Source organism: Mesoplodon bidens, assembly GCF_964165515.1.
Source record: "Mesoplodon bidens genome assembly, chromosome: 5".
In the NCBI taxonomy this organism is placed as follows: domain Eukaryota; kingdom Metazoa; phylum Chordata; class Mammalia; order Artiodactyla; family Ziphiidae; genus Mesoplodon; species Mesoplodon bidens.
Window position 1 is genome coordinate 55,684,247 of NC_138161.1, and position 20,979 is coordinate 55,705,225.

Sequence of the window (20,979 nt, forward strand, 5' to 3'; positions counted from 1 at the left end):
GCTTCTTGTTCTCCATGTTTGCTCTTTCAGCTGGATTTCCACATTCAACAACCACTTGTTCTCTAAAACGACTCACTGGCCGATCCATTTCTCGCTACTGGTCTGTGTTCTCAGATCTTCTGGTCCTTAGGCTTGTCCGTATCCTAAGCATCAGTTCCTGCAGGACAATGCCCTGTCATTTCTCCACCCAGATCCTAGAGCTCCTGGTTTGACCCCAACCTGCTGAGCTTGGCCAAGCCATCTCCCTACCAGGCACTCAGCTGGAGATTGACGGTAACCTTCTAGCACTACGGACAGCCATCTAAAGTTATGGTTTGTAATTTTTAAGGATATGTGGAAATGCTCATGATGAAATGATATGTTAAAAAAGAGGTAAAATCTCAACACCATACACAAAAGCACACAGAAATAGTGGTCAACATATATTAAGTGATTCTTCTGGCACCATTCTAAGTGCTTTAATACTTTTAATTTAATACTTTTTTTTTTTTTTTGGCAGTACGCGGGGCTCTCACTGTTGTGGCCTCTCCCGTTGCGGAGCACAGGCTCCGGACGCGCAGGCTCAGCGGCCATGCCTCACGGGCCCAGCCGCTCCGCAGCATGTGGGATCTTCCCGGACCGGGGCACGAACCCGTGTCCCCTGCATCAGCAGGCGGACTCTCAACCACTGCGCCACCAGGGAAGCCCTTTTTTTCTTTTTTTTCATTTAATACTTTTAATAACTTTATTGAGGTAGGCTTTATAATGAATTCCATTTTACAGATGAGGAAACTGAGGCACAGAGTGGTTGAGTAACCTACCCACAGCCTCCAACTGCTAATAAGTGTTAGACTCAAGATGAGTACTCAAGTGTCCTGAGTTTAGAATTTGTGCTTTTCACCAGTATGCTATATTGTCACTAATTGAATAGGTAAGAGCCTGGGTTGGAGGTTCAAAGATCTGTCACTTACTAGGCAGAGGCAAATAACTTCTCGGTGTTTCAGTTTCCTCATCTGTAGTAAAAGGTACCTGCATATCATAGGGTAGTGGAAAGGATTAAATGAGTCAATGTATGTAGTGCTAAGAACAGCACTTGGCACAATGCAAACAGTAAATATCATTTATTATTATTATTTTCATCATATCATATATACTTTTACTAAGGAAAAAATTAGAAAGATTTACCAAAGTGATACTTATATGAATCCAATTACACCCTAGGTAAAAATATAAGGCTGATTGTTATCAATATTCCCTTAAATGATGGAAGCATTGGGGCAGAAATTTTGTAAATTCTTCCTGAATACTGATACAGACACAAACCTAAGAGGGCTATCATAGAATACAATAATATTACAAAACAATATTGTAACATAACAATAATTAACATTTATTAGGCAGTAACTATGTGTCAGACACTGTTCTTGTTGCTTTACAACAACTCCATGAGGTAAGGAATATAATTAGTCCCATTTTACAGATGAGGAAAGGAGGAACAGAGAGCTATAGTAGCTCGCCCTAGATCACACAGCTAGCATGTGATAGAAATATGAATTTTGGGTGTCAAGGGAAGGTGTGTGAGATAGGTTCCATCCTCTCTGGGTCTTTATAGCTACCAAAGTTCTACTAAGTTTCTGAAACGTTGGGTCAATAAATCAGGATTTGATGGTGGGACTAAATGTGTGATCCCTAGCTTCTAATTCACAGTACACTGCCTGCCTCCTCTCCCCTTGAAATATTACTTCTGTATTATTTTTATAATTAACAACAAAATTGTGTTTTAAAAAGACTCAGAGATTAGGATAATTCTTGACCAGTTACAGATTTAAGTCTAGTGAGTATAATCACAGATGTTTGCTCTTAGTTTTAAATTCCACCAGAGTAGTTATATAACACTTGTGGGCACTACTATGGGGTCTAATAAAGAACAATTAAAAAAAAGATAAAAACACAGCAGAAAAGGAAAGAGTTAGAGAAATAAAGAGTAAAAAAAAAAAAAGAAAGGAAAGAACAGAAAGTCCAGGATGTATTATACTCGTAGACGATTTTATTAGGTGGCACCGACATCCACTCTAGTTTAGGTGTCCTCAGACTGCCCTTCTAAGGAATTGATGCCTGAGCCTTACTCACTTGGTAAGAACTGAGGCCTTAACTAGGGTTGGCTAATGACCTGGTTAATGACCCAGGATTTGGCTGAATTTATCAACTCTCCTGGCAAAACTTCTGACTGTGTCCTCAGATACATTATTCCAAATTGAGGCAGATCTGAGATGGGTATATAGCTACTCTAGAAGTAATCACCAGGAGCATTCTCTATACCCAGCTCTAAAAAGGGAACTGCTAATACAGTCCATTCAAGCCAGCATATGACAAAAATCCTTTATCTTCAGTTGTGGAATGTATTATTTGTAGTTTTGGCAACATACTTATTTTCCCAGTTGTAATTTGTTTAAGCTAATATTAAAATTTATTTGCATTCTTTGAGAACTGGTAATAGTAACAAGTAGTGCCAGAAACAAGGATAAGCTAGCCTAGCAATAAAAACCTGATTACATTATGAAGAATATACAAAATAAAATACTGGTGTATGACAGGATGTCATCAAGCATACAGACTATAATATGCAAAAAGAACAGAAAAGAAGATTTACTTTTTTTTTTTTGTAATACACTGCTGGGAAGCATACAAGGACTAAAATGAACCTGTGAGGAAAAAAAAGCAAAACATTTGATCTGGTGCCAAATAAATATGGGACTTTTTTTTACTTCTAACACAAGGTAATTTTAAAGAAAGTTATCATTGTTTTAAATAATGCTGACCCTATATTACTTATCTCCTACATCTCTATGCTACTTAAAAATTAATGTAACAGTGATCAGTAAAACACATTGATCTGAAAATAATTAATTCCTTTTCTTCCCCCTCAAACATGAAGTTGAAATCTTGAAAGGTCCTAAATGGCCTGCAGTGAGTAAGAGGTTATTGTTTTGTCCAAAAGTAAAGGAGAGGGTTTGGTTTTGGTAGAGTTAGGAGTTGAGGAAGAATGGGATCTACCATGATTCTGGTGTCAACGCTTCCTGATTAAGGAGGATAATGAGTCCGTGAGAAACCACATGTATAACCAGATTACTTTATTTCTGAGACATGAAAAACATTTCTCTATTCATTAGCCCCTTATTTTCTCAAATCAATGTATAATTTTATTTTTCTTAAGTAAGCTGAATAAAGAATTGACCCTAAAGCTGTAATTTCCATTTGCTACAGCTGAAATACTTAGGAGAAAGAAGGGTTTACGAAACACTGGACACAAGGAACAAATTATCTAGAGAAGAATTCTGAAAAAGCAATCAAATAGGACTTTATGTCAGTATTTTTACCACAAAAATCTAAACTCAAAATGACATTCACATGTTCGAAAAAATACCAACCCCCCCCAAAACTTTATCTGACATTTTCGAATGTTGCCTGTAACACGGACTGTATAATTAATGACACAGTATATCCTCATAAGATCAAGGCTGGTAATGAATGGCATGAGACTAAGAGTCCAACTCCAAATTAGTTAATTCTTCCCCAAATCAGGAGAACATTGATTCTTTAAGAATCCAGGATTTTGACTACTGCAGTATTGGTTTACAAAACTGTATAGGTTAGCAGTTACATTTATATTCTTTCTTTATTCAGTTACTTCTATTATGTGGAGATCAATGACAGTTCTTAAAAAAAAAACACACTCGTGTGATCCTATTAGATTTTAAGTGAGATGTTTGATTTCAAGAGTTTACTTATCTTGAAAGTAAACAAATTAAACTTGCTTCCTCACGGGACTAAGATGTACTTGAGAGTTCCCAACTACGCAATTATTTTAACATGTTGTTCTAACTACAGTCACAGTAATAGTGATGTTTAATTGTATGAAGAAAATTTGTTCTGACAAAACTAAAGAATCAGAAATTACATTTTCACAAAAAAATTACATTTTTGAAAATTATGACTTCCAGCAGAGATCAAATCAGGAAAGAAATTCTTATTAATATGTATTTACATATAAGAGATACATAAACAGAGATTTTACCCCCAATGTACTCAAATAATAGCTGTCCTCCATAATGATTCGGTAAATATATTGTAAACAGGCTGTAGGATTTGCCCACTTACTCTAGATAAAGCTTGTTCCACAGCTGTTCACAGTCCAGGAAGACCTCTGTTGTCCTTATCTTATTTTAGGACTGCCCTAGGAGTCTAGGCTACTTCTTACCTTCTCTAGGATACAGTTCTACATGCCCAAATCCAGGCAATCGAAGTATGAATTAGCTTCCAAGGCACTGAAAACAGTAATCTTTGTATGGCTGCTACTTTGGGGAGCAGACATACAACCACATTTGTAGAGTGACAAGTTTCCCTAGAACCTTGTTCCATAATTCTGGGGCTTGTCTCTAGCCTCCAAGGATAAAAATCCTTTAATTTTTTTACCTAGATGTCTCTCTAGCCCCTTTTATAGAGATTATTATAATACTAATGAGAGTAGTATTGTCTAGTCACCTATTAGCTTGTTCTGAAGTTCTTACTCATAAATTGTAGGTAAAAAGTAAGCAGAAACTTGATTAAATGGGCCAGTTCATCTGGCCTAATCCCCAAATCTTTATTGCATATGATTTCTTGATTATTTTCTTAATATTAAACTTTTAATCATGTGTAGTGAGTAGATTATGTAAGGTAGCTTCCAGGACATCTTCTGTTTTGCCAACCAGCAGAGTTCTAAACCATTTTTTAACTCTACTCAGTTAGTATACAGTCATAGAATTCCAATTTCATTCACTATTCACCTAAACAAAATATGATTGCCAAGAAAATATATCAAAATGTATTGAGAAAATACGCCTTAATCCCAGGGAAATATGATGTGTTCCAAATTATTTTAAAGATACACTCCTTGCTTTGTGGGCCATATTACATTATTTATTCATTCAACAACAATTTATTAAATCTCTATTAAAATAAAACATTGGAAACTGAATCCCTTCTTAAATCATTTTTGTAACTGGGAGTACCCTTGACCCTGAAATGGCCTTATAAAAATCTATCTGAACAAAATGTGTTCTCTCTTCTATACCTTATTGTCAGTCCTGATCGTGACTTTCAGTTGTGGTAGTACACGTTCCACTTCTAGACTCCATTCCGCAGCATCTGTTGTGGATTCCAAAATATCTTCTTGTTTGGCAGACTCGTTCATATCCTAAGAAAGGAAAGATATCACAGGATTGAGAGTTTATAAAAAGAAATGGTAAAATTTTGAGGCATTTTAGCAGCACTGCACAATTTATATCAAGCATGGTAGTATTAAAATTACAGCGGTAGAAGAAATTTTTTTCTGTCCTCTTATCCATGTTGAAAGAAAATAATGCACCAACCTGGTAGAATAGAAAAGTTAGTATTTATAAAAGAAGCAAATATGTGATTTAATTATTTTTACAAAGAATAATATTTTTGAGATATCAGAGTGAACTCAATGGGAATACTGTTAAATGAATAAGCCATTTAGGTATGTCAATTGGTAATGGTAGAAAAGATGTAAACACTCACATGTTTGGTAAGAAAACATTGTCTTAGTTTGAATTCACTGTACTGAAATACAAACCCAAAATCTGAAAGACAAAAAAGATAAGATCCCAGAAGTAAAGGGCACATTGTTTACAAATTTTGTATTTATAAGGTGATATTTTGGTTAGGTCAAACCATAATATAGCTTAAAAATGTGATTTAATGCAGACCTATTTGAACTCAAATAGGGTAGGGGTCGACTTTCTGCATTTGTTTTCTGCTGTTGAGTAATAAGCTCAATTCAGTCCTGTTTTTGAATCAGAAAAGGAAAATTTTTTTTTTCCATTTTCTCAGCCCTCCACATTTCAGCATTAAGTATGTATGGACCTGAAAACATAAAGAATGTAAAAATTAATGATTTAAAGATAAAGTTTAATGCATTAATTTTGGTAGTATTTTTCCTTTTATGCTCCTTTGAAAAATTATTTAAAAAGTATGAAAAATATAAAAATTTATTAATATAGAAAAAAAGAAACCTGAGAGATACAAACAGCCAAATACAATGAATAAACCTTACATGGATTCTAACTTAAACAATCTGTAAAACGATGTTTTTGAGGCAATCAGGGAAATTTGAATGTCGAAGATTATTAGATGATATTAAGGAATTATTATTAATTTTATAGGTATGACAATGGCATGGTGGATATGTTGAAAAAGGGCTTATAAATCAGAGATAAATGTTGAAATATTTACAGGTGAATTTACATAATGTCTGAAATTTACTTTAAAATACTATGGGGCAAAGAGAAAATGAGGGAGGGGCTTTAGAGGAAACACGATCAACCAAACGTTAACTGTTAAACCAGGTACTGTTGCATAAGGGTTCATTATCTCATTCTAATTCTGTATATGTTTGCAATTTCCCATAATACAACATTTAAAAATAAAAGACTATATAAACAACCTCATGGTGAAATTACATTCTCAGTGTGAATTTATGTCACTAAAAGATATTTCTTGTCCAGTATAACACTAAGTACAAGAATAACCTTATATTGGGATTTAATTTTGGGGGGAGCTTGAGGTCTTTAGGGGCTTTGAACTGACTCCCGACTGAGTCTCTAGGGCACTGCTGATGTGAGAAAACCTCTCTCTCTCTCCTACCTCCCAGCTCATATTAGCAAGTCCTAAACAGACTCAGAGCCTTAAAAGGAGCTTTTTGTTCAGAAATTCAGGGGGCTATACAGTTCTAACCACACAATTAGAGAATGGTAACTAATATATGCTTTTACATTTCATAATATGTGGCCTGAATTTATTCAGTTAGTATAAAAAATACAAGCATTAATTTAAGAAAAGTAAAATGTGGAAACTCCAAGTGAAAAATGTCCAAGATTCTATTTTAAACATTAAAGTGCTCATTTAAATATAGAAACATTGTATTACTTTGAGTACCTAATATAATGCTATAGACCTATATAAACTGAATCCAAGGTAGCATAATAGCATCATAGCTGGGGACGGGTGACAGTATTCACAAAGCAGACATGTGTGAAGTTATATAAGAATGTATGTGATGGCATGAGAAGAGATACTGGGTCTCCCAGTGGAAACCTAAAGCCACAGGGAAAGTTCTCAGTCGTGAAACTCCACACTGACATTCATTAATGTTCATATACTTGCACACTCACTGGCACATCCCAGTACCCATCCTTGGCTCTAGGAGGCCCAATTGTGACTGGCTCATTTTCTATAAAAAACCGGGTAGACTTATGAGGATGACAGTGTGGGTGGGAGGATGTACACACTACCAGTGGGATGTGAGCCCTGACATTTGGAGCGTGTGTGTGATATATACACAGGCTTGCTCCTTCCAGGGTTATGAGCCCCACATCCCAATCCCACAGAGCCAGAGTGAGTCGAAAAGGGACACGTCCTCTTAAGCAGCAGTTCTGTATGATTCTTAATAGAACGTAGGTGTTCTGGTCATTGATTTAAAAATAAGTTTGACTTACAGAACCACTGTTTGGGTGAATTGAAACTGGTGCTACTGATTAAATCCTTGAGCCACTCTTCCCCAACCGCATCATCCCCTCCATCCCATCCCTCCTTCTTCCCCTCCTTACAGGAGGGTGGAGTCCAGAATCACCAAACAAAGCCAGAGAGGGTATCCATCCACATTCCCACCTTCTTCAGGCCTGAACATCGGATTGTTCAAGCTGTGCATAACATACTTAAAATTTTTACTCAAGGAAGGGCACATTTTTCTAATTTTCATAAAGGCAAATGGGTTAGCATTGGCTCTGTTTGAATCGGACTCAGAATCTAGGAGTTAGCAGAGTACATGGAGATCAAACACCACATCAAGACAGCCCCGTGCATAAGCTATAATACTATTTGGTTTTATATTGGGCCCTTCAGTAAGTTGCATTTACCCTTCTTAGCTTATTACTTGGTTCCCTCAGGCAATAATTTGCTAATTCCTACTCCCAATGTCCTGAAATGATTTAATGTAGCAGCTCAAAAATTTTCACTCATGCCTAGGCTATAGTTAATAAACTGGGGGAAATGGCCTAGTTACTAAATGAAGAAAGGTCAAAAAAAGAGAACATTAGGCTTGGAAGAGCAGCATTAACTTATTCAAACTATACAATCTCTTTCTACTTCCATCTTTGCACATCTATTTCATAACCTTGTTCCTCACTCAGAATTTCCTAATGCCTAATAAGTGGATACATTAACTGAGCAAGCCCTACATATGAAGTATAAATCATTTTAACCACGCCTTGGTTATAATACTTTGAGAAAACCTTTCCTTTCCAATTGTTTCTCTAATAACAAATGGTATTTTATGTGGAGCTATTAGTTAAAGAGAAATAAACTGCTGTTTCCATTTAATCAAAATTTTACATCATCATGACAAAGTTCCTCTCTGAAACAACATTAACTAAGATAAAGCATGGCTCCTGTGAAATTGCATTTTCCAGTTAATGCTGCTGAAGAAACAATTAGAAGCTCAATAAGACACAGGTTATCCCGAAGTCTCATTTATAATTAATTAATTTACCAATAAGCCACTTGTTAAGCTCCTACAACATTCAAGGTAAGAATCCAGGCACTGTGCTTGGTATGGAGAGATAGAAGGATTTAATCCCTGCCTGCAAAGAGTTTACAGCCTATTAGGAAGAGTCTGAGGCTACTTAGTGGGGTAATAATTGGCCCTAAGAAAAAGAAACTGATGAGAACTGACCCTAAGACTGCCAAAGGAGGAGTTGAAGATAACAGTCCAAGGCATCCCCTAACTTAACTTTGAGGCATACTACCCAGGGTCAGTTCAAGGATCGAATACGCAAGGTGGGCGCTCCGGGCTGCTCCCTCCCTGGGAGCCCCTGCCTCCCTCCCTCCCTCCCTCCCGGAATGACTAAGGGCAGAGGGGCCCCACCCCCCAACCCCGCCGCCCAGAATGGAGCCCGCGTTTATGCGGAGCTGGAACTCCTGGCTCAGGGTCTCTTCCCTCCACTGCCGCTGAGCCGCCCCAGAGCCCGATGGGAGGGTGGAGCGACCCCCAACCCCGCCCCCGCCCACGGCTGCATTGCCGCCAGCTCTGAAGGGGCCCCTCCGGCCGAAGCCGTGACCTTCCTGGGGACTGTGGGCCAGGAAATCAAATTATCAGTGCCCGAAGGAGACTGACCAGAGGCCCAAGAACACAGGAAATATCAAAAGTCATCACACAAACATCAGCCCCACAGAAACCCTAAAGCCCAGATCCTGAAGAAGCAAAAGGGGAGATAAACTGCCTCAAAAGGGATGTTAGTCATGTATACTCCCTGTAAGAGTACATCAAAGGGCTTGTTTCCACTGATGATGACAAGAGATGCTACAAAGGCACTTTCAGTTTTCAATATAATGGAAATAAAAACTATTATACTGGCATTGTAATTTATTTTCCCCGGACCATCATTGAGGTTGGGTGCCTCTTCATATGTAAAATGATCATTTTTATTTCTTTTTCAGTGAAATTTAATTTCATAGGCTCCAAATATTTTTATTTGGTCACTTCTATTTCTTCTTTTGATTGAGAGGCAATTCAAATATACTTTATATTTGTGGTGTCTTCTCCCACAGCATCCTTCCAAGCTAATTACTGTCCACAAGGTCACTAAAAAATTTGTCAAGGAACTTGCTTTCACAGGACATCCACCACTCAAGACACTTGATGTGAGGGCCATCTGCCTTGCACAGCCTTACATCAAGAGCTCTGTATGGAGCTCTTTGCTCTCTACTTGTGGACCAGATAAAGGACAGGATGATGATATCATTATTTCCTCACAACCTGCACCCAAGCACATTGGTCAATGCTCAAACATCATTGCCAAGCTGACAGACAACAGGCCTGGGATCTTCTCCTATGATTTTCCCCAGCTTGCCACCAAGACATTTGATCTGAACCATGTCACCATCACCTTAATCCTGAGAAGTCTGTTTCTAAAATGAACCTGAGGGACTTCCCTGGTGGTGCAGTGGTTAACAATCCGCCTGCCAATGCAGGGGACACGGGTTGGAGCTCTGGTCCGGGAAGATCCCACATGCTTCAGAGCAACTAAGCCCGTGTGGCACAACTACTGAGCCTGCGCTCTACAGCCTGCGAGCCACAACTACTGAGCCCGCGTGCCACAACTACTGAAGCCCACATGCCTAGAGCCCATGCTCTGCAACAAGAGAAGACACTGCAATCAGAAGCCCGCGTACCACAACGAAGAGCAGCCCCTCCTCGCTGCAACTAGAGAAAGCCCTCGCGCAGCAAAGAAGACCCAACGCAGCCAAAAATAAATAAAATACATTTTTTAAAAAAATAAAATGAACCTGAAATACAAAAAAACCCAAAAACAAACAAACAAAAAATGCAATGTTACTAGCCTGCTCAGAATCCTGTTCCAGAAAGTAGTATCCCCTTTTCCCAGGTAACATTAATGGGATAGTTAAGCATCTGAAAAAATACTGCATTCTCTGTGTATGTATTTATACACACACACACACACACACATAAATATACATAGTTGGTTGTGGTTGGTCTTATGATGACAGGGGTGTAATAAGAGAAGGCCCTGCATATCAGTAAGGGAGATCATATGAGGATATATAAAGCCCTTTGCATTGGATAGTGTGCATAGTGCTGCAAAGCTGTTCTGGTCAACTAGGCTAAGTATGACTACAAAACCTGATACATTTTCAAAGTACAAAACCTCTTACTTAACTCTGGGGACTACAGGTAGGCCACGGCTACCAGTAGGGGGAGTAATGTATTAACAGAGAGAGACGGACCTATTAAGTATTAATACAGAAAACTGTTACAGATGACATACAGTGGAAGCACTGGTCATGTTTTTGGCATACCTGTTGAGTTGCCATCTTAAAACAAAGAACTTAAAACTATCTCTTTGGGGAGAAACTATTCCTAATGGGTACTGCACACTCATTACTGGAAAACCCGGTAAGAGAACAGGGACTAATCAGGTTACTGGCCAGAGAAATGTTGACTATGACTTCCTGATAGCAGCAAGAGTTAACTCCATTCATTTCAACTCTGCTAGGTCCATAACAACAAAAGCCTGGTACTTTAGGATCTTTTTGATCCAAGGGTCCAAGCCACATTGGGCAGTTGGCTCTAGTTAAGACATTCCCCCACTGGGAATAAAGAAGAAAGCTGGGAATAGCGTTAAGACAGTATTTCTAAAACTTGACTAATTATGGCCGCCCCACAAAACATCCCTTGATCACTGACTGAGACCTTGTCTGGTAAAGGGAACATATATGGCTGCTTGGGCAGACCCAAGAGTGAAGCTCAAGGCTCAGGCACCTTGCTCAGGCAAGGAAATGAGAAGACATTTCCTTGGGAATGGAGTCCCCATGTCAGACATTACAGAGAGATCACAAGTTCAGATGGGAGCCTGCTGGGAGGACCTAGATAGTAAGGGCCTGGACAGAAGCTGGATTCACAGACTTCCAGGTGAAAAAGGGAGATGAAGGGAGAGTTAGAAGATCCCAACATCGAACTAGTAATGAAACGAGAATAAGTGGAGGTGCTTACATCTACAATTACCGAGCCAAAATCCCTACCTCTTAGGAAGATCAGACACCACGGTCAGACTGGATTCTGGATACTGGTAAATGCTGACATTTACTGGCTGTAATTTTTAAAAAATATTTATTTGTTTATTTGGCTTCAGCGGGTCTTAGTTGCGGCATGCAGGATCTTCGTTGCTGTGTGTGGGCTCTTAGTTGCAGCATGCGGGATCTAGTTCCCTGGCCGGGGATCAAACCCGGGCCCCCTGCATTGGGAGCATGGAGTCTTAACCACTGGACCACCAGGGAAGTCCCTTACTGGCTATAATTTAATCTTTTTGATGTCTCGTATTGTATGTACTATTCTGTAATACAATGATGCCCTCAGGGTGGAGAAATCTGGATATGACTGATCCCACACTAAATGATCCCAGATAACTAAAGTTGCTCACATTCTGCCTGTAAACTGTTCCTGTAGCTTCCTGTTATCAAGATGCCAGTGATCACCTGCGGCTATCTCCCTGCTTGCCTGTAGCACCCCTTCCTCCTCCTAGGCTGCTGTAGGTTTAGAAACCTAATAACCAAGCTTGTTAGAACTTAGGCAAAGTCAGAATACAGGGGAAAAAAGCACTCAGGGACAGGGGGCAGTGAGGTTAGGTCTCTTCATAGAATCTTTTAAAATGGAAGTGTTTATACTTATTTTGGTTGCTGAGAGGCCTTTTTTGAATTTTTCCTCATCTGCTGTTTTTTCAAGATAGGATAGGTGGCCAAAAGGCTAATATAGTATATATGGTCTTACTATGAATTAAACAGGGTTTCGCCTAAGGATATCTAGTGTCCCTGTTTCCTTACAATCTATCAATGAAGCTAGATAGAGGGATAAGTTATTTCAATCAAGAGTGTTCATCAAAATCCAATGATTTTAACAAATTATACTTAAGGCAGAGTTAAAACCTTTCATGTCCCTACAAGCCAATTCTTCTTCATGATTAAAGAAGCACAAATTGTGATTTTGATTCATTATTTTCTTTCCAAATTAGGTTTTACATAATTTAACACTATATTACTATGAAGAAAAAAATGTTTAATACCATAAAAAAAGTATCTTCAGATTTGTTCTGAATAACCAAATTAAACCCTGGCTAATCTATCAAAAGAAATAGATAGATGGTAGCCTCTGTCTTTAAATATATGAAGTTCATAAAAGGTTTTCTTAAGTTCAATTTTAAGACTATCAAAAGAAATTTTATTCTAAGTTATAATGTGAACCAAGATTTGAATAAATTATGATCCAACAAATCAAAAAAGGTAAAAAGAGAGCTCCCCAAATTAACACAAAATAAATTTAATTTTCCAATAAGAAATATGAAATTATTTTTGAATGAGAATTTAACCTCCAATATTATTTCTATTTAATACATCAAACTACCTTTGCTACTAATTTAACTACTTTAGCTACATTGGTACACTAAGTGCTAAGATAAAACCATCTCTGACTTTTTATTTTCTCTAAATAAAACCAAAAGAAAGTACCCCTGGAAGTATTTCTGGAGGAACTAATGTAGACATTATACTTGGTGTTGCAGAGTATGCAAAATAAGTCTAACTTTTTATGGCATGGATTTCTAAAAGGCTTCTTTCCTTTGAGATGGCAACCACATAGATATACCAGTGCTCAAATACTATACTTGGTCAATACCAAGAGAAGGGGTCCCCAACCCCCGGGGCCGCGCACCTGTATTTGTGGCCTGTTAGGAACCAGGCAGCACAGCAGGAGGTGAGCGCTGGTGAGTGAGTGAAGCTTCATCTGTATTTACAGCCGCTCCCCATCGCTCGCATTACCACCTGAGCTCCGCCTCCTGTCAGATCATCCGCAGCATTAGATTCTCATAGGAGCGTGAACCCTACTGTGAACTGCGCACGTGAGGGATCTAGGTTGCACGCTCCTTATGAGAATTTAAGGCCTGATGATCTGAGGTGGAGCTGAGGCAGTGATGCTAGTGCTGGGGAGCGGCTGCAAATACAGATTATCATCAGCAGAGAGGTTTGACTGCACAGAGACCATGATAAATCAATTGCTTGCAGACTCATATCAAAACCCTATTAGTGAGTGGCAATTGACTTTGTCCGTGCTAGAAGAGGATCAACTGCTTGAGATCGCAAATGACGGTGGCCTTAAAAGTATGTTTGAGACAACTTTAAATCTCCATATGTTCTAGATTAAAGTCAAGGCAGAGTATCCTGAGATTGCCACAAAAGCACTGAAAAGCCTGCTTCCGTTTCCAACATCCTATCTTTGTGAAGCAGGGCTTTCTGCAGTGACAGCGACCAAAATGAGATTACGGGATAAAATGGCCATAAGCAACACATTTTGGGTATCACTGTCTCCCATCACCCCCAGATGGGACCATCCAGTTGCAGGAAAACAAGCTCAGGGCTCCCACTGATTCTGCATTATGGTGAGTTGTATAATTATTTCATTACATATTACAATGTGATAATAATAGAAATAAAGTGCACAATAAATGTAACGCACTTGAATCATCCCAAAGCCTGAAGCCATCCTACCCCCGCCCCCGGTCCATGGAAAAATTGTCTTCCATGAAACCGGTCCCTGGTGCCAAAAAGGCTGGGGACTGCTGTTGTAGAGTGTGAAAATAAGTCTAACTTTTTAATGGAACAAATTTCTATAAGGTTTCTTTTGAGATTGTAACCACATGGGTATATCAGTGCTCAAATACATTTGAAGAACTCAATTCATATACCTACTGAGAGGAACATGAAAGTCCAATTAACTGTCAAGAGTAAATATTCCCAGGACTCAGGGAAAAGGGAACTAAGTTGTCTTGAGAATCACCACAGCATGATGTAAATGTTAAGTGGATGAATCAGGAATGCCGTCTCCGGTCAACACCCCCCCTTCATCACTTACTAGCTGTCATTAAACCTCAGGGTTCACACCTGTAAAATGGGAATAATAATAGTACCCTCTTCTCATTGGAAGGGTTGATATGGAGATTAGATTAAACGATGTATTTGAAAGGCTTTCACAATACCTGGTACATAGTAAGCCCTCAATAAATGTTAGCAGCTATAATTATCATTATTATATGCCAAGCTTGGTACTAGACACTTTTACATATGGGTTAAGTGCCCAGTAATAACACCATGAATCAAAGGAGCCTTATTCCTATTTTTTTCAAATGAGAAAAATGAGGTAGAGAGCAGTTAGGTATTTTTCCCAATGTCACATCATTAGTAAGTGGCAGGGCCCAGGCAATGCTACCCTAGAGCACAAGCTCTGAAACACCTTACTGTATGCCTATCTATCCTTTGTCATATAGGTAACAACTACATCCGCCCAGTTTATTACTTGTTTTTTTAACTTTATGGCGTTCCCCACCCCTCCATATATAAGGTTTTAATTTTCATGCATTAGATTTATTAGTATCTTTCCTTTATGGTTTTTAGTTTCCTTGCCATGCTTTATCATGCCTATTTCAACCCATGAATATTACACTTGCCACTCATATTCTTGTGCCTCATCGTTTTTTAATTTGTTGATCCATGTGAGGTTTATTTGGGTGTAAGATATGAGGGAGGAGTCCATCTTTTTTCTCCAAATGAATAGCCTGTTATCCTATCACCATTTAATTGAATAGTTTTCCTGATTGATTTGCATTGCTTCATATACGAATATAACTGTATATGTGGATTATTTTAATGAACTCTGCACTACTTCATTAATCTATTTTTGTGTCAGTATACTTTTTTTCAGACTTACACAAAAAATTACACAAGTAGCACAAAGAATTCCCATATACCCTTCATCCAGATTCATTAAATGTTAGCATCTTACATGACCTCAGGTCAATTATGCATAAAGGGATATAATGTTTATATCTGGGAGCTGAGATTTGAAGAAATTTTAAATTTTTTCTTTGTACTCTTTTGTGCTTTCATTATAAAAAAAACCCCAAGGAATATACTTCCCTTTTAAAAACAATAAAGTTTTTTCAATAAAAACAAGTAAAAATATAAGTTTGATTAACTTCCAAAAACTAGCTGGTACAGGTGGTAAATGCTTCAGGAGTTTGAATATGAGAGAGAAGTGTGTTTTAATGGCGATGGTGAGATTTAAGTTTAACTTTATAAGGAAGTCTGGGATGTAAGCAGGCAGAAAAGGCAAGCCAAGGGTTTATATAGGCAGGAAAGCATCATAAGCCAAAATATGAAATATTGAATGAACATGGCTTGTGAAGATCATACGAGAAGAGAGACTAGGGGCTTAAAAAGGTGAATACTGGGGAGCAAAAAATATTGAATATATTGTGAAAGACCTTAGAGGACAGGCTGAGGAATGTGAATTTTGTCCTTTAAGCCAGAGGGGAGGCAAAGTAAAGTTACAAACAAGGTAAAATAACTTAGCCCACCAAACTTTATTTAGTACCTACTGTATACCAGGTACTGTGCTACTCCAGGGACAGTGAATAAAATTATAAAAAATCCTCATAAAAGAACATGCTAGTTGTGTTTTATGAAGATTTATGGGTTGTACATTTGTGGATCATAGGATTAAATGGGGCTGGGTGAGAAGGGAAGGTATCACTAAGAAGGCAGAATTTGAGCTGAACCTTGAACATTGAAGAGTCAGGTAGAGAGATGATGGGAAGGCATTCTGGGTAAGAGACAAAGGAAAAGAGGATAGGATGAGAGCAGATACACTCCTGAGGTGTTTCAAAACCTACGAGAGGGCTTCCCTGGTGGCGCAGTGGTTGGGAGTCCGCCTGCCGATGCAGGGGACACGGGTTCGTGCCCCGGTCCGGGAAGATCCCACATGCCGCAGAGCGGCCAGGCCCGTGAGCCATGGCCGCTGAGCCTGCGTGTCCAGAGCCTGTGCTCCGCAACGGGAGAGGCCACAACAGTGAGAGGCCTGCGTACCGCAAAAAAAAAAAAAAAAAAAAAAATCCCTACGAGAGGTCCTCTTTAACTTAACCTGGAAAAGTTATTCCAGTGAAAGAAAATAAAGTTGGCTATGTGGACAGTTGTCAAATTGCTAAGGGTTTTGAAAGACAGACCAAAAATGCATTGCTTTATAATCTGTATAAACTGACCTGAAGGCAACGAAAAGCCATCAAAAGTTACTGAATTCAGAATGATCTGACTAAAGTCACGTTTTGGTAAGTAAGACTGAGGAGCAAGATGAAAAATATTTTGGAAAAGGGAGGTGGGGGGATGAATATGAGAGAGATTTCAAAGGCAGCATCCACAGGTCTCAGTAACTAGATGTCCTGGATGAAAATGAATCATTAGTCAGATATTCAAAGCACTAACACTGTTGGGGGGGATGGGTGGGGGTGGGTGTATTTAAAGACAGTACGTTTGCAGAGGAGGACTGAAAAAAATAACACATTCTGGGTATGCATCTAATACGCTGAATTACATAATAAATATAGGCTGTTAGTGTTGATTTAGGAAATACGACCTACCCGTTTATAAAAGGACGGCTTTCAAATGATTCCTGGAAAAAAAATCATTGTATTACTTTTCATTAAATTCCCCTTAGTCATTTCTGTAGGGGAGACCCTACGTGACAGCAGATTGAGTCCAGTGGGCCTTCAATAATAATTCATGTGACAGATTATGAAAATAAAGCCATGCTATCACCAGAGCTTCCTAATTTACATCAAAAGGCAACCGTCTTGACAACTTATATGCTATGTAAGCTTCTTATTCAAAAATACTCATGGTGATCTAGAAATTTATTTGTATTGAGAGACTGGGGCTTTTTCTATTCTCCTATAACAGCTAAGAATGTTTGTAACTAATTCCAGTCTCTAGGAGAGGTAAAAAATTATACAAAATAAGAAGTGCATCAAATGTATACTCTAGGCCAGCATCATGCTAGGTCTGGTGCCCAAGTTCTATTAATCTTAAAATAACCCTTGGTTGAATTGTGTCCCCATCTTACAGACAAGAAAGCTGAGTTACAGAGAGGATAAATCGGTATGGCCACATGGCTAGTGACATGTGGTCAGGATTTTATCTAAGGCTGCTTTTCCACTGTAGCATTGACCTTGAAGGTATGGACTCAGAGCTAGAAGGGACCTTGAAAAGTCCTTGCTTCCTACTTCTTTCTAGGCTCACAATAAAACCACGAACAGAAATAAGGATCTTTCCTATTTCAAGTGTGCGTTCAAAAGCTACACTAAAGATCAAGTAAAACTCTCTTTTACACCCAGCAAGAACTGCCGTTTGAGCCTCCTCTGAGCAGTGAGGAGTACAGCTTTTTTCTCTAACCTACATTTCCTATTCACCTCCAGATGTAAAACTGATGGGGTGGTACGGGCTAGCTAACAGAGAAATAAAAGCATTTACTCAGCAATATGTTCCATCACACTCGAACATGTGGCGTTTTAATTGTTTCCTCTGTGAAACACCAACGATAGACTTCCCACAGTCAGAGCCCAGATAGGAGAACTCACACCCAAATGTTTCAGGAAAAGAGAAGAAAATACATTTTCCTCGAGCAGGAATCAGAACCAGGGGCCTCCTATAGGGCATGTTATGTTGTAGAATGGTATTTTTTTTCCTGTATTAAGAAAGGACATTTTGTTGAAGAGTAAAGTGTAAATCATATGTAAAATGAGGAAAATGTAAAGTATTTAAGATATTAATCGAAGTAGATCCATCTTCTCCCCGTTTTGATCACAATATTGCAGCCTTGCCACAATGACATCCTAAACTAAAACTGAAATGATGATTTTTATTCTAAGCCCAGATTTTTACTTCCTTACAGCTTTTGCTTTTTAAGCTAAAAATTCTCTCATTCTTGGTACAATGAATTTTTTGCTAAGTAATTAGAAACCAATTGTGTTTAAACCTTTTGAGATAGTTGGTTTTATGCTGTATAACTCAGGATTTGGTTTCTAAAACCTCAAATTTAGCATCTCAAGGAAGAATGGTGTCTATGGCATGTTTGAAAAAAATGTTTTGAAATGAAGTGATGGGCATTTAAAAATAGAATTCAGAGAGCACACAGCTTCCCTCCCATCTTTTTTTTTCCACTGGGGGAGAAGAATGACACATCTGCATCATGCTGCCAGAACCTACTGCTGTTATTCTATTGAGCTTCCGAATGGAGGGGAGCTACAAAGACCACTCATAATTACAGCATAGTTACCATGAACATACAGGCACTTTCCAATCAACATACTCAAGTTTGAAACAGAAATGACCCAGAACACCTGCCGAACACCTTGCCACCAGAGCCTTCCTCCCCTGCTCCCACCCCTCACATCTCTGAACATTCTACAGCACCCCTAACCCTAACCCTAACCCTAACCCTAACCCTAACCCTAACCCTAACCCTAACCCTCACAGGCTCTGCCCAACTGTCAGAGCTTTAATTCCGCACCAGTGTCCCTCCCACCACGGCCACTCTCAGGGACGCTTCCGCTCAATTTCAGATTTCAAGAACATTCAGAAATCAGAGGGACAGAGAGAGTGTAGAACTTTATGGGCTAGCCTCAAAGACTAATATCCATCCACATTTTTTTCTTTCTAAGAAAAAATTCAAAATTTAAATAACTAACCTGCAAATCAAACTCTGGAAAAATAAAGCAATCCCTCACTAATTGCAGGAGTTATTATCTTGCAAAGTACAGGCATACCTCAGAGATATTGCAGGTTTGGTTCCAGACCACCTCAATAAAGTAAATATCACAATAAAGAAGCAAGTCACGCAAATTTTTTGGTTTCCCAGTGCATATAAAAGATATATTTACAATACACTGTAGTCTATTAAGTGTGCAATAGCATTATGTCTAAAAACATAATGTACGTGCTTTAATTAAAAATATTTTATCACTAAAAATGCTAACCATCATCTGAGCCCTTAGCAAGCTGCAGTAGTAACATTAAAGATCACTGATCACAAATTGCTGTAACAAATATAATGATAATGAAAAACATTTTGAAACATTTGAAAACAATTTGAAACATTTTGAGAGTTATCAAAGTGTGACACAGAGACACAGTGAGCAAATACTGTTGGAAAAATGGCACCAGTAGACTTGCTTGATGCAGGGTTGCCACAAAGCTTCAATTTGTAAAAAAATGCAGTATCTGCAAAGCACAATAAAGTGAAGCGCCACAAGATGAGGTATGCCTGTATTATTGGTAAAACCACAATGGGGTAACAGAATTGAAGGAAGAAATCACAGCAAAAATGGCTTTAAAATATTTTTAAACCTCAAAGTAAACAACTATTCTGAAAAACACCTGCTTCCAAACAACCAGTGCCATCACTATAAGCGTTCATGATTGATAGGAAGCGCCATTTTCTTAGAACACTGGTTCCAGTGCTCATGAAATACTGCTGCTGCGTTATGGTCTGATTAGGCAGACATCTTAAAGTTTAGTCAATGGGCACACAGCATCTCTTTACAAATTCTTCAAATTAGCGGTTACAGGCTTCAATTATGCAGTGGGAGTCAGGAAGCGAGACCTCTAGGGTCTCCCTTCAAGGAAGGACTTGCGCTCAGTTGCGGGCAAGGTGGCCAGCAGCCGGCTTCCAGCTGTCAGCTCCCTCGGGCTCTGTCCCAACGGCAGAGCCACCTTACCTGGGGCCGCGTCCTTCCCAGGGCAGACCGCCTCCAGCAACCGGCCCAGCAGGCAACACTTCTCACCCCGGCCTTTCACCATGAACATCTTGCATCCCAAACTCTGTCTCAGTGTCCACTTCCAGAGAACACAATCTGCAACATATGTCTCTTTCATTTACCTTTTCTCTTGCTCCATTTACCACAAATCTCAGGAAAATGCTCTTGTACACCCAGCTTCTTGAGTCACCATGATACTTAAGGGCACACTTTTCAGGGCCTCGACTTTGCTTTATTTAATGAAAGAAAGGAACATAAGTAGATTTCTCCCTGCATTATCCTACACAGTACATAGAAGAGGACCCAATTATTGCTGAGAAGTTCTTTTCTCTATGAAGATTAAACTATACTTTCTCATAAAACTATAAAAATAAAATAGCATTCATTCACGTGTGTATTCATTCAACATTATTCAGTATTGAGCACTTTCTACACACCAGGCACAGGTGCAAAAGCAGTTAAAAAAGCTTCTGCTCTAGATGAGTTTGCATTCTACTGGTTGAGATAGACAATAAACAAATCAGATGAATACAATGCTGAAGTCTGTGAAGAACAATAAAACAGGGGGAGGATTAGAGAATGACTGGAGAAACATCTATTGTTTCAAAACCACAGGTAGAGGGGGACTGTTGTAATCCGCACATTGCTGGGCTGGCACAGTCACGTATACATTTAGTACATCAATTTCCTAGATAGTATCCATCATTCTTGCTCTAGTGCAGAATTCATC

General features: G+C 38.8%; 1 protein-coding gene across 1 annotated transcript in view; it reads right to left on the bottom strand.

Moving 5' to 3' along the window:
- The window catches only part of IFT57 (intraflagellar transport 57), a 59,750-nt gene that overhangs the window by 20,679 nt on the left and 18,092 nt on the right, over nucleotides 1–20,979 (bottom strand). Inside the window, exon 6 of the mRNA XM_081235536.1 lies at nucleotides 5,093–5,215. Within this exon, the coding sequence (XP_081091662.1) occupies nucleotides 5,093–5,215 (123 nt within the window). The remainder of the gene's footprint in view (nucleotides 1–5,092; nucleotides 5,216–20,979) is intronic.